The sequence below is a fragment of the Saccoglossus kowalevskii genome, chromosome 13 (assembly GCF_978046115.1).
Source record: "Saccoglossus kowalevskii chromosome 13, keSacKowa6.1, whole genome shotgun sequence".
NCBI lineage: Eukaryota > Metazoa > Hemichordata > Enteropneusta > Harrimaniidae > Saccoglossus > Saccoglossus kowalevskii.
This window is the reverse complement of record NC_140653.1, coordinates 11766489-11781319: the sequence shown is the minus strand read 5'-3', so window position 1 is coordinate 11781319 and position 14831 is coordinate 11766489. Positions and strand designations below refer to the sequence as shown.

The following is a 14831-nucleotide window of genomic DNA, read 5'->3' as shown; positions in this document are numbered from 1 at the left end:
CGACACGCATGCGCGAGATATGGGTCATATTAACAAAGATGGCGATTTTGACTGTATTTTTTTGACTGCGCACACCAACGATTACAAACTGAGATGATAAAAAGCTTTAATTTAGTATTTTTGTTGGTGATTGGTAGGTAATTGTGATTTCATTAAAAAAAGCGCACTGGATTGTGGGAAAATCAATGTTTATCCACACAAATGTCGCACATGCGCGGCACGACGACTACCGTCTTTAAAGTTAGTCAGTATGTATTGTTGACTTGCAGAGACCGCTATATAGTTTGGGTGCAACAGCTGTTAAAACGAGGCGGCAGAGTTTGTGATAGTCCGTTTATCGAAAGTGTAGTGTATTGTGGCAATCGCAATCGCAATGGAACTGCTTCTGTTTTTTTCACGCACACCATTTAATGCAGCAAGGTTTGACTACCTAATTGAGTGCATATATGAAAGATGAAGATGAAGTAATTGTTGTTAGCAACAAAGAAGATATGGAATTTAATTTCAATTCCGAAGGTATGACATGACCAATCAATGGGGTTGCTTCGTCTACGAATTTACACCATACCCCCGGTTAGACTTTGGACTTAGAGATCAAATCGTTGGGGTTTGAGGGTTGAGAATGCTGTGAAACTTATCATCAGGAAGTGCGTGATATCAAATTCCCGAAGAAGGATTTAAAGCTGTTTCTTTTGCAAGTTCCAGTGCGACTCCTATCACATCAACTACATCATTACGTCAAATAAATAAAGTTTAGCAGTTTAAATACTAAGGCCCAATAAAATGATTATTATTTCCAATACTTTGAATTCGTCGTGTAGTCTTTTGTATTTGCGATTTCAAGTTGTTATTCTTTCTGTTGGTTACTAGTAATTCTCAGGTGAGTTGTATAAGCGATTCCAGAAATGATATAAACAAACTAGCGGCAGTCGATGAAAAATTATCAGCCTAACAGAAATGTACACGTATTTATGTATGCCCCTAATGTTATGTATGTTTCAGTATATTAATAATACAGTATAGCCGGGCAGTGGAGGTAAACAGATCTGAGATATGAGAAGTGATTTAGATACGAACTTGTGTTTCACGAAAGTCGGTTGAATTTGTCATGTCCTAATTTTATTCGATATGCATTTTTTATTTTGATATATATTCGAGCATTCATTTCCTAGTAAAACACAATTACTACAATTTCTGCTCTAATCACGTAAGACCACCATTGCACTAGACTACGAAGTGAATTAAGAGCAGATTATTTTGCAAAGACCTTATCTACAATAAAAAAAAGAATCCATTGCTTGCAGTTCAACAAGATATGTAGGGTAGGTTGGATGTGGGATTGTTTCATCGCCTGAAATCAGGTGTATACGCACTATAATTTCATATACAAGACCATCGGTGATTGGAAGAATTTTGTATTTTCCAAATGTCTGGAGCGACATTATTATTATTCAAAATTGTTTACAAGTTTTCAAATAAGCAGCACTTGACAAGGAGCAGCTTCATTTGCATATTGAAATATAGAAATAAAAGACTATGTTATCTTGAGTGTTATCTTAATATACACATACAAAGATTGCTGCAACGAAATGAACACTAAAGTTGTGATCAGGTTTCACTCTAGTATGGGCTAAAATTTAAAGCTAATCGCCTGTACTTGCACATCCACTAGTCCCAGTTGGAAACTTATGAAGAATATACATATTTCCAGTCAGTCGTTACCTATGATTAAAGCGCGGTGGTCATCGCGCAGCGCGTGTTCGAATTTCATATAAATAAACAATGTATTTTACACGCGTTGTATACGTCGCTATACGAGTCCCATATCGAACGACTGCCGCCCTTTGAAAGCATATGATTAAAAGTATTAATTATTAATACCAAAGGTCCCAACTAGGTTATTAGGTTTCTATTTCGATTATAACAAAATGAATATCGCTGCAACATAATATCCGATAAAAAAAAAAATTGGTAATATTAACCATATGAGCCTACCATTGGAAGTAACATTACATCACAATGATAAATGATGCAACATCCCGTGTACAGTCACCGATGTTTACTAGTTACTAGTATTTCTTTCGAAAAAAAAAAAATGCAGAGATTAAGAAAAATTTACAGAAATTAGCAAAAATGCGAAATAAAGAATTCATTGTGATTTTTTTTTTGTCAGAAATAACAAAATTTTAAAAAGTGTATTTTCACAAGCTTAGATAATCAAATTTCACATATAGCCACTTCATATATCCTTGAACCTTTAGCCTTGCGGCAGATTACAAGATTCAAAGTCAAGTGTAGATTATGTAATCTTAAATCAACACTTGGTGACATCACACTATTATATTGCCAATTAACTTGAATGACACCCTGACTGTAGGTAGGTCAAAAACTACCAGAAGAGAGTTCCAGAATTTGTCTTAGAATTCACCCGAACATCTCGCAAGATGACAGTAAAGGTGCAACATCTTCCTCAATTTTAAGAGACATTTTTTTTCAGTATCAACATTCAGGACTCAACCCCAAGTTTCTTTAGATCAGAGCAGTGGTAGGATGGTCACTCTCCTGACTCTAATGGCCGCCGAGGTGTCGTTGAGAATGAGAGAAAGATGTATGCAACTTGTTTGTTTGTTTGTTGCCCCCAAATAACGTTTCATTCTCCTTCACTAGCATGTCTACTTTTCTAGATACCATGGTTACATAGGTCAGAAAATCATTAGACACGATGATGATTGAAAATGAAACACTATTTTGGACAGCTATCTCACTCTCAAAGACATCTTAGTTGGAATTTATGAGCAAAGGTCTATAAGGAGGGTCCATTGTTGTGTGGGTGTGTGCGGGTGGTTCAAGTAGCAGAACCTTTCTGATCCCTCAAAGTCTTCTAACTTTAGAATAGGCCTGGCCGAATTTGGCTCAACAGATGTTAAACAACCTACTCCCTAGTGAGGCCAGAATTTGCAACAAAGTTTATTATTAACTAAGAATTTCAGAAGTCACCAGTCCAGCTAGAACTGCTGAAATAGACGAATACTGAAAATGACATTATGGGGAATCAAAAGTATATAAAAAGCCTTGCTGGGATAATCAACTTTACATCTAATCTAGATACAGCGACCATTTTGAATAGACAGATATAACCATCATTGATATACATGTGCCATAATTATTATCCCTATTACCCCAGTGTTAACATACAAATACAACTGGCATAATCCTCAAACAAAGAAGCTGAAGCTGAAGCAAAGATGGCACCACTTGTACATGTAAATACAAACTTTTATTTACTTCCCTTACAGTACATAACATGTGGAAACATACATGTATTTTTAGTATGGATCGACAAATAATGTTACGAATAATGACAATTGTGTTTAATGCATACTACCAATCTCGCCATCTTCAAATGCATTTTATATTAATGTTACATACAAACATTCTCCAAAAATAACATCAAAAATGATGTACTCGTTCGGCAAGCCTTTGGGGTTAAAAGATCTCTGCTTTTGCTAGATTTTGGAAAACCAAAGATACAAATGCATGCAAGCAAATAATCAGAGCTGCTGATTTTCTTACATAGTAAGTAATGCATAATGAAGTTGACCCCACTCGTGATATGAAACATTAAGATGCAAGTGTTTCTAATAATAATATTTTATAAGTGTCTGATCATCTTTTCTTATTATAAGATTCACTTCTTTGATTCATTGGATTCTCTGGTGATTTCATCCAGTCTTTTTTCAACATCTGCTTCAGTTGTGATAATCGGAAATTTGGAAAATCAGCTTTTAATCTTGGTAGATTTTCTTCTTCAAAGGCTTGATAAGCAGCTTTCATCCTTCTTTCTGGGTGCCTCTCAACTTGAGACTCTTTAACACTGCAATAATGAATTTCAAGAAAAGTAAACAACTAATAACAGTTTACAATATTAAAACAAAGACACTCACAGCACTGTTGTGTTTAGAGCAAAGAAAATCAGTTTCAAATGAGCCAATCATACATTTTTTTCGGCATATATGAAAAAAAAGGGAAAAAAAACGAACGAAAGAAGAATCAAAACTGTGTGATGAGAAACAAAATGCATCACCACATTATTGTTTCAAGAAACCTTGCACCAAATAGATATCTATTTTTTGGCCCTTATTTATAAATACATGTCACGCATACAATGGCACTATAAAATGCATAGTAATATAGTTGGAACATAAACTTGTCAGAAGTATGGATCCAGAAAATGATGCTTGATTATGATGTTTTTTTAGCACTAAAATGATTGACATTTTGTATCTGATTGTCAAACCAGTATTGCTCTGGAACAGCCTTAATTAAAACAAAATGGCTACTACATGTAGTTGGCCATTTGAATACATCTATATATCTACAACATGATGTAAAACGAATATATTTAATTTGAACTTAATCATTCAAAGCACATCAGAGATATGGCTCTAAAAGTGCATTCATTAAAACGAAATGGCCACCAGTCGGCCATTATAAAATAAAATGACGTGCATCAAGGTTGCATAATGTCCAACGTGCAATGTATGTACCAAGTTTGAGCAAAATCCATCCATAAATGTTTGAGTTTGATGATTTTTTAGCACAATTGTTTCAGCAAGAAGCTGACCGGGCTCAGCTATATTTTCTTGTTGCAGATCGAAGACCAAGCTCAGATATATTTTCTCACAGATAGTAAACTAAGCTCAGCATTTTTTCACAAGGGGTGGGGGTGGGGGGTGGGGGTAAAGGGAAAAGCTCAGCTATATTTTCTCACAGTGGGTAGCAAACCGAGAGCTCAGCTGCATTTTCTCACAGTGGGTTGCAAACTGAGAGCTCAGCTACATTTTCTCACAGTGGGTAGCAAACTAAGAGCTCAGCTACATTTTCTCACAGTGGGTTGCAAACTGAGAGCTCAGCTATATTTTCTCACAGTGGGTAGCAAACCGAGAGCTCAGCTGCATTTTCTCACAGTGGGTTGCAAACCGAGAGCTCAGCTACATTTTCTCACAGTGGGTAGCAAACTGAGAGCTCAGCTACATTTTCTCACAGTGGGTTGCAAACTGAGAGCTCAGCTACATTTTCTCACAGTGGGTTGCAAACTGAGAGCTCAGCTACATTTTCTCACAGTGGGTAGCAAACTGAGAGCTCAGCTACATTTTCTCACAGTGGGTTGCAAACTGAGAGCTCAGCTACATTTTCTCACAGTGGGTTGCAAACTGAGAGCTCAGCTACATTTTCTCACAGTGGGTTGCAAACAGAGAGTTCAGCTACATTTTCTCACAGTGGGTTGCAAACTGAGAGCTCAGCTACATTTTCTCACAGTGGGTTGCAAACAGAGAGTTCAGCTACATTTTCTCACAGTGGGTTGCAAACAGAGAGCTCAACTTCATTTTCTCACAGTGGGTTGCAAACTGAGAGCTCAGCTACATTTTCTCACAGTGGGTTGCAAACAGAGAGCTCAGCTATCTTTTCTCACAGTGGCTTACAAACAGAGAGCTCAGCTACATTTTCTCACAGTGGGTTGCAAACAGAGAGCTCAACTTCATTTTCTCACAGTGGATTGCAAACAGAGAGCTCAACTTCATTTTCTCACAGTGGATTGCAAACTGAGAGCTCAGCTATATTTTCTCACAGTGGGTAGCAAACCGAGAGCTCAGCTGCATTTTCTCACAGTGGGTTGCAAACCGAGAGCTCAGCTACATTTTCTCACAGTGGGTAGCAAACTGAGAGCTCAGCTACATTTTCTCACAGTGGGTTGCAAACTGAGAGCTCAGCTACATTTTCTCACAGTGGGTTGCAAACTGAGAGCTCAGCTACATTTTCTCACAGTGGGTAGCAAACTGAGAGCTCAGCTACATTTTCTCACAGTGGGTTGCAAACTGAGAGCTCAGCTACATTTTCTCACAGTGGGTTGCAAACTGAGAGCTCAGCTACATTTTCTCACAGTGGGTTGCAAACAGAGAGTTCAGCTACATTTTCTCACAGTGGGTTGCAAACTGAGAGCTCAGCTACATTTTCTCACAGTGGGTTGCAAACAGAGAGTTCAGCTACATTTTCTCACAGTGGGTTGCAAACAGAGAGCTCAACTTCATTTTCTCACAGTGGGTTGCAAACTGAGAGCTCAGCTACATTTTCTCACAGTGGGTTGCAAACAGAGAGCTCAGCTATCTTTTCTCACAGTGGCTTACAAACAGAGAGCTCAGCTACATTTTCTCACAGTGGGTTGCAAACAGAGAGCTCAACTTCATTTTCTCACAGTGGATTGCAAACAGAGAGCCCAACTTCATTTTCTCACAGTGGATTGCAAACTGAGAGCTCAGCTACATTTTCTCACAGTGGGTTGCAAACAGAGAGCTCAGCTACATTTTCTCACAGTGGGTTGCAAATCGAGAGATCAGCTGCATTTTCTCACGGTGGGTAGCAGACATTTTCTCACAGCAGTTGGAGAACCAAGCTCAGCTACATTTTCTCACAGTGGGTAGCACACATTTTCTCACAGCAGTTTGAAAACAAAGCTCAGCTACATTTTCTCACAAATGAATAGCAGACTAAGCTCAGCTATTTTTTTCACAGCGGGAAGCAGACTGAACTGACAATAGTTGAAACTGACAAACTGAAATTTACCAGGACTAAAAAAATACTGTGCATCAAACTGACAACAGATAAAATCACTATAAATAATATGTGCAGTTTCTATTGATGCACATAGGAATGGGATTTAATTTTCAAGAGGGTTAATAAACAATCTCAGTTTTAAGGGAAATCTACCTGAGTACAGCAATGGCATCTTCAACAGATCTGGCTTCCACAGCTCCTTCTTCTAGAGGTATGTTAGGGTTCTCTTCAAGAGGGTCTTCATTAACACTAATGTTACGTTTTGCTTTTTCTGTGAAGTAACAAAAAATATGCAATATAGTGTAGGAAAATATTTGTTGAAAATTTTTAGATTTCTAACGAACAGCATAAAGAAGATACGAAACATTTTAGAATTGATATTCTATTTTTATTGAAGTATAAATACAGATAAATGATGTGTTTATAAGTTTATGTTGTGAACAGAAAAGATTGAAATTCCTGTTTTGTTTGAATCGTTGCTTTGCAAAATGATGTGTTGTGAACATGCACTGGAGTCATACTTAGCGAAACGACGATGAATGCAATTCTGATGAAATTAAATTTATTATTGAAAAAAAATTTTTTTGAAAATATTTTCTGATAATAATTATTTTTTCATCTATGTTTTACAAAAAAATGTTAGACCGAGAATTAAAAGGTTACAAATTTAAATCATTTTTTTTGAACACTTTATGTAGGTTCATTGTGAAATAGCTACAAACCTTTTCTTTGCTGTTCTTGTTTCTCTAATTCTTGTTGAATTTCAGTTCTTGTCAATTTTGTCGACTGTGGCTTCGCCGAAATTTTAGCCAGAGCAGCTTCTTCTTCTTCAAGGAGTTGTTTCTTGGCAAGTTTCCTCTCTAAATCTTCTTGTCTCTTCTTGTCCTTCGATGCCTGCAAATAACGTTGTCAAGAAAGACTACATCATTTTAAGATCATAATGTTACTATTATATTCAAACCACAGGATTATCCATAGTTACTTGATGCAGGAATTCCATGAATATTTTTCATTATATTAAGCGTGTGGTTATTTTCATCACCTATCCTCTCCCTTAAAAAATGTAATTGGCCTTATTCATGGCTAAATACAACATGGCACAGTTCACCCATACGTCACTGTCTATATATACAAACAGGGTATGCAAATTTCAAATCATTGATACAAATGTTGCCAACAATTATAGTGGGTTTATAGTAGGAATTCTGCCAAGGTATAATGATGAGGCGACTGCTGAATAAATGGACCATTGCTGGCAAAGATGGTTGGCTGATGTAGCTCCACTGTGTCAGATGCATAGCCATTTTCAAGATAACAAAAATATCTGACATCTAAGGTTCCTACTTATGAACAATCAAAAACAATCGACTAATGGTTTTCAAATAGCTGTCAGAAATAGTTTTCTTTCACTAAAAAATGCTCCTAAAATTAGAGCAAAAGTTATTGTTATGAAATCAACAAGTCTGGGAGAGATCCACACAAGGCATTGAAGCAATTAGGCAATTTTCAACAACAATCTTTCAATCATTGAAAGTATCATCACATTAAATCTGACTGAAGTCTGTTAACAGTACATACATACATGTACATATAAAATATCAAGTCAATCAATCATACCAGCAATTTTCAGTAAAAAAAATAGCATTTTTTCAAATATGACGCAAATATTGAATAAAATTAGAGACTTGAAGAGACCATCACAAAATGAACAAATTTGACTGAGGTTCACCCAAGGTGTCTGCATATATAAAAAAAATATTTAAAAAATTGGGCTTGTCATTTATAGCATTTTTTACAAATTTACCAAGATTAGACTTGCTTATATAAATTGTGTAAACGAGGGGTGAACGCGAAAGTCATGTGACCGCGAAATCCCAACAGACTTGCCATCAGTGTAAACGCCTTCACATTACAGGCCAGATTACAGTGGGTGGAGCAGCCGAGCCACTGATCATAACAATAAACCGGACATTGCACCTGTCTGTGTTTACTTGTCTCGCGCTATGTTACCATGTTGTTGACGCCAACAAAATTGAGTAAAACAACCATCGTTTATCCGAGAACGCAAGTTTTATAATATCTTAGAAAGTGTGTATGATTTCCGGGGTCTCAGTTGATATGTTAATTGGCCTGTCTTCTGATTGGTTGAAACATATTAGACATGTCAATCATTACAAGCCCGAATCTGGCCTGTAATGTGAGGGCACTTACACTGATGGCAAGTCTGTTGGGATTTCGCGGTCACATGACTTTCGCGTTTACGCAATTTATATTTATTTTTCAAAATTTTTTGCAAGCAAGTCAACGAGATAAACAAAAATATTTATATTAAAAATAAGAGAATTGAAAAAAAGAACCACCCAAAGTACGGTACATTTGTATTGAGTATGAAACCAATTCACCCGATGATTTTTAAGAAGTAAAATCAGAAGATCAATTGGTAATATGAATAGCTCAACAGGGGAGCTAAATATTCATTAAAAATGTGTATTCTGAATTATTATTATATCTAAAGCAGTATACAACAAAACTGTAAGAAGGGTTGATAAATTCTGCAGGTTTTCATGCAAACCAAAATTTAACATTGCAATTAAGTACTACAATAAACAAGCAGCCTCTCGGCTGGGATAGCTCCACTGTTAGCAATGCACATTTCAATTAAAGAGCAGAAAATATCATTAGAAAATGAATAATATGTATAGTATCAAAACAATCAGACTTGCGGTTTTCAACAAGAAGTGGAAAATATCACTTTTTACCAAAAATTACAAAAATATTCATCAAAATTAGAGAATTGAAGATATCATTACAAAATGAACAAATCTGAGAGAGGTCCACATGTAGTACCTATATATGTAATATCAAAGCAATTGGACTTGCGGTTTTCAACAAGAAGTCGAATATATCACTTTTTACCAAAAATTACAAAAATATTCACCAAAATTAGAAAATTTAAGATATCATTACAAAATGAACAAATCTGAGAGAGGTCTACATGTAGTACCTATATATGTAATATCAAAGCAATTGGACTTGCGGTTTTCAACAAGAAGTTGAAAATATCACTATTTACCAAAAATGACCAAAATATTCACCAAAATTAGAGAATTGAAGATTTCATCATGAAATGAACAAATCTAAGAGAGGTCTATCCAAGGTACATATACACCAAGTATCAAAGCATTCAGGCTTGTAGTTTTCAAGAAGAAGTCGAAAAAGTAAAACATTGACACGGACGACGACAACGATGACGGACAATCACTCATATGATAAGCTCCGCTCGACAAAGTCGACAGCGGAGCTAAAAAGCTAGTTGGTAGTTTTATTCTGATTTGAACAAACAATAAAACTACATCATTTACAATGTACACGTAGGTGTATATATTATTACATAAAAACTATTGAAATTTAGCTGCTTCTTGCGGCTTGTACACTATGCCAAACCAAATACAAACCATGGACAACAAAGTGTTTAACTTTCATACAAACCTTTCTTTCTTGTTTCCTGGCTACGTATTTGTCGTCATCTCTCCATTTCTCGTCCTCAATTGCCTTTTCTCTTCTTTCATCTTCTATTGCCTTGGCTTCCGCCTTTCTGGCTTTCGCAACTACAGCCTTCGAGTTCTCACCTTTAAATTTTTTCGGCATTGAACTGTTATGGTATCACCTGTTAAAAAGAAGTTGTATTACAACAGTTTATTTTTTTCATCTTTCATAAAATAAACCATAATAACTTTATTAAAACCATTGTCTTTACCATTGAATTGTATAATGTCATCACATCAGATAATGAATATTTAGACATGAACCCAAAGCATGTAGGTACAAGTATTCAGAAATAAATAAAGAAGAGGGTATTAGAAAAGAATGAAAGTGAAAGTTTTGGGGCAACAGTATGAAAGTATACTTGTCATAAATTTCAATATTGAACTCATACAATTTGTGATGACATTGTTGCTAAAACTCATTTGATCCTGCACACTCACTCCTGAGACTTGCGTCGCTTTCACAATTGGTTGATATTGGCCGGTTGAGTCATTACTTGTTAGTACAAGAATACAAAATGAAGCACAACGACAGTATGGTACTTGTATCAGCTGAGGCACATTGCCTGACTTCATACTTTCCATCGATAACACCAAAGAAAATTGTTCTGCACTGAGCGAGCATTTGCATTCAATGACAAGATTCTATTTCCGTCTATACTTATAGTGCTAATTTCTGTGTCCAATGAAAACAAAGGAAAACGTTTGAATATGATGTCAATATCCTGGGACACGTTCAATGTTAGTGATGAAGTGTAGTATACCCATATAGGGGGCAATTTGAGCAAGTGCAGATAGAGGTACATTTTGGAACAAATAAATACACTGCTTTTTTAAACAATTAAAATTAAGTCTATTGTTTTAGTGCTTGATACATGTATATGACAATTAAATGTCAAAAACCTAAAAACTAATTATAATCAGATGCAAGGAGTGAGGTGGGGGGAAATGTGAATAAATATTCCATTATTTGTGAAACAAGATGATGTGACTTGTAATTTCCAAGTATTGCAATCCGATAGTGAATGCCACCTATATTCTTAGGTGTGCTCATATCTCTCAGAATGAATTACAATCACATGCAAATTCTTTCCTGTCAACAAGCTAATTTTCCCTGAAAAAACATTTTGGCTGTGAAGTTTATTTTCACTGATTTGTGATGAGTTGAACGTTAAATATAGGAAAACAGATATTCACTTGATTTTATTTTCACCGATTCATCCCTTCAGTGAAAATAAAGTCCAAGTAAAAGTAACTAAAAGTACTTTTAAGTATTAAAAGTGTTTTTTTTTTCTTGAAGTGCACATAAAACACAAATTACTTTTATTAAAGTGGAGGGCTTGTCACTCTCATTGATTCCTTAAGCGACAATAACAAAGCATGCTAAAAACCCAAAGGCTTCTGGGTAGACACTTGTTTGTAAACGCTATTGCCACCTGCACAGGTGACGACTCCCCCGGTTTAATGCATTTATTAAAATACAACTTATTTTGACTACAGTCTCACATCTGTTATTGTACTGTTGCTAAAAAAAACATCTCAATCCAAAAAATAATAAATTAAGGAATGCTTTAATAGAAATTAGAATTTCCTGCCAAATATGATATAATATGAGAAAATATGATATTATTGTAAATATGCTAAAGTGGGGGTGCAGTCACTTGCGGATGCTTCAGATGGCCATAACTTGTCATTGTTTACAAACAAGCGTCAACCCATGAGCCTTTGCGTTTTGTTGTGTTGTTATCGTCGTTTGGGTCTCAATTCCTGCATGTACGCAGGTGACGACCCTCCCACTTTAATTTAAAAAAGTGCTATAATTTATTAAGGAACGAAATACATACTTATTACATAATACATTTTATTACATATGTACTGCAGTTTATTTTGATTCGTCCATGAAATCAAAATCGGTATTTCCACAACCCATATGCAAATGAGGTCTGAGAGCAAACAAAGTAGTCCCTTCAGGAGTACAGTTTTTCGAAATAAACAATATTTAGAAGTATGATATTTTCCCCTTGGGGTACATGAATATACTTGCCGAGTGAAATGAAATTTGAACAACAGTAATGGTACTTTTAGGCAGTCACTTATTTGGCCCAAACTAATTTGCATATCACCCATGCAATAATGTTTTCGGTATTTTCACGGTCGATATGCAAATGAACATGGTATTTTCATTGGCTACCGAACTATTTTTATTTTGTAAACACATTTTCGTCTGCTATTTTTATCCAGTTCAAATCATTCAACAACATTTTTGGCATGTCAGGTGTACATCAAATGAAATACTCCGATTGGGAGAACTTAATGTATGTTGACCACCTGGAAACTGAGTTTTATAAATCTTGAAGGGCTCTCAGAAGATCCACCAGCAGTAAAATCAGCGATTACTATGCAGCCACAACCATCAGCATTGAGATACCAGGTTTCTGCTGGCGACGTTGCGGCGTTACTCAGTTCCAAATAAAAATTACCAACGCCAAAAGAGCAACATTTTAACTGGTAATCAAGACTCAGTCAATCCACGACCAGCAAGCAACATCACACATGAAGTTGTAGCGTGCAGCTCAGCGACAACCGCTGCCGACGAAAGTCATCCCGTCAGTGGAGTACCGCAGTTGCACAGCATGTTTGCGGAACTTTTAACTTCAACATAAACTGTGTATCATAGTCGTCCAGTTCAAGTTCTGGTTCTGTCGTGTTCCCAACTAAACGTCAACTCAGGCGTGTCGAGAAGGAGACTATATTCCGCCTTGGAACTAAAGAACCCCATGGTATTAACAAACAGTTCAACTCATTTGTTGAGCTCACTACCTAAGGCGCGTTATTTGTTCTATTGTGGAATTTTTTGTGATTCTAACTTATAGTTCATGCGCGTTCTTACGTTCCTATGTTCTACCTGTACGTTATTACACTTTCTTCTATGCTATCGATAAAGAGCCATTGCTCGAAACGTCTAGCTATTTTTAATAGTTATTTAGGACTACGATTACCAAATATTATCTTCTATATATCTTACTATAAATAATATAGAACATCGAAAATTAAAACAAACAGTGAATCAGTAAGCTTGCAAGAGTTGTGACTTACCAAGCGACCAGTATTTTTTACTGGTGATATGCAAATCAATGTTATTTAATGACTGACATGCGAATCACACAAGTTAAATCTCGAGTTAGATGTATTTGAAAATACACGTTTAATCTTTGAAGTCGATATTAATTAAAATAAGGTTGCCATGTCTTGTACAATGACAGTGGATTATAGTGTATTGTTTTTTTATTTTAAAACTCTTTGTTCTGTTTGCTGCATTTATCAGTCGGTATTTCCGACGCTAACACTGTGGGCGAGCACATATCTGCAATTAATTAACTACATATCAATACACTGGGTTAACCAATCACGGATCAGAATTTAAAGTAGGTCACAAGACTTGCGCACACTTGTATAAAAAATTATAAGCGCAGCTTCACAACTTTCTAGCTGATTTTTAGTCTGGGTATATATATATGATTAATAACACACCCCATGGCCTCGCTCTAATGTTTGTGGGGTATGAAAGGGTGGGGTATTGTCATTTGTGATGTGGTGGATACATGCTGCATTGTGAATAACTTCAAAACTCCACAAAAGTCAGAGTGAGGCCCTGGGACTCTGTCATATTAGGTATTGTCCAGTTCGACAGTGGGATTGCCAGGTGACTATAAAATATCCAAAATATGCTTGTCAATAAAAACATTGAAAATAGGATAAATATCTACTTGTACATTTACTGTTTTTCCAGGCCTGTTGTGTCAGGTTGTTGGATGCCACACTGCCGTGCTTGGCACTGAGACCATGCATGGACATTAAAATCACCACACGATTGTGAACAAGTAAACTCCTGAATTCAAGATGACAAAACAATTATTAACTGTAAGCTTTGGGGTATATGAAGATTTGACTCCCTGATGTGGCAAATATTCAACTCGGCTGTGACTTGATGGATAATTGCCACATCTTGGAGACAAATCTTCATATACCCCTCAGTCACGGTTGCAGTTTGTTTTACATCTATCTGCCGTCTACCTACATGTATGCACATTTCTACATGTATATATCCTCTAGTAGGAGTGAGAACCCTAGATAGTAAGTCGTGAGTTATATATTGTGCACGATTGTTCGATACAATCACAATCACAATGTAATGTACCAACTGGACCACTACATACCATCTGCAAATATCGTTTTTGTCATCTCAGACTCTAGCAATATTTGTGATATGTACACTGCCTGTACTGCACAGTGTACAGAAAACAGGCAATCCTCAAATGGATAAATGAGCACACTTACCTGGTCTGACAAGTAACGAACATCTGGAAATATCACAAATTATAGGTACGTTCTATTCTAATGAATTGCACAATAACGAACGGCAATCAGAAATAGAGTTCCTGTATGCGAGCGATTGTTCGTTACTTTACTCCAATTATAAAATTCAGATCATACCATTTATTTAAAAGGGTTATAAAGAAGGTGCATTTACTTTTACTATCACATTACTTCAACCTCAACAATACAACCAATTAGTTACTCTAACTAACTTTAAATAATGTTGTCAGCCTCTTTAAAAATTGCTTAAAATAAATTAGCATAAGTACGAGGCATCTCAGTAACTTAGTACAACAC

The 14831-nt window shown here is 36.0% G+C and overlaps 1 protein-coding gene across 1 annotated transcript; it reads right to left on the bottom strand.

The window, feature by feature from the left end:
* Window positions 1-3255: 3255 nt before the first annotated feature.
* On the bottom strand, window positions 3256-14607 carry LOC100370765 (coiled-coil domain-containing protein 124-like). Its single transcript, XM_002736156.4, has 5 exons — window positions 14496-14607; window positions 10102-10279; window positions 7335-7506; window positions 6766-6883; window positions 3256-3874 (listed from the first exon to the last, which is right to left on the bottom strand). The coding sequence occupies exons 2-5, from the start codon at window positions 10258-10260 to the stop codon at window positions 3667-3669; spliced, it is 657 nt and encodes a 218-aa protein (XP_002736202.1). The 5' UTR covers window positions 10261-10279; window positions 14496-14607; the 3' UTR covers window positions 3256-3666.
* Window positions 14608-14831: the final 224 nt, after the last annotated feature.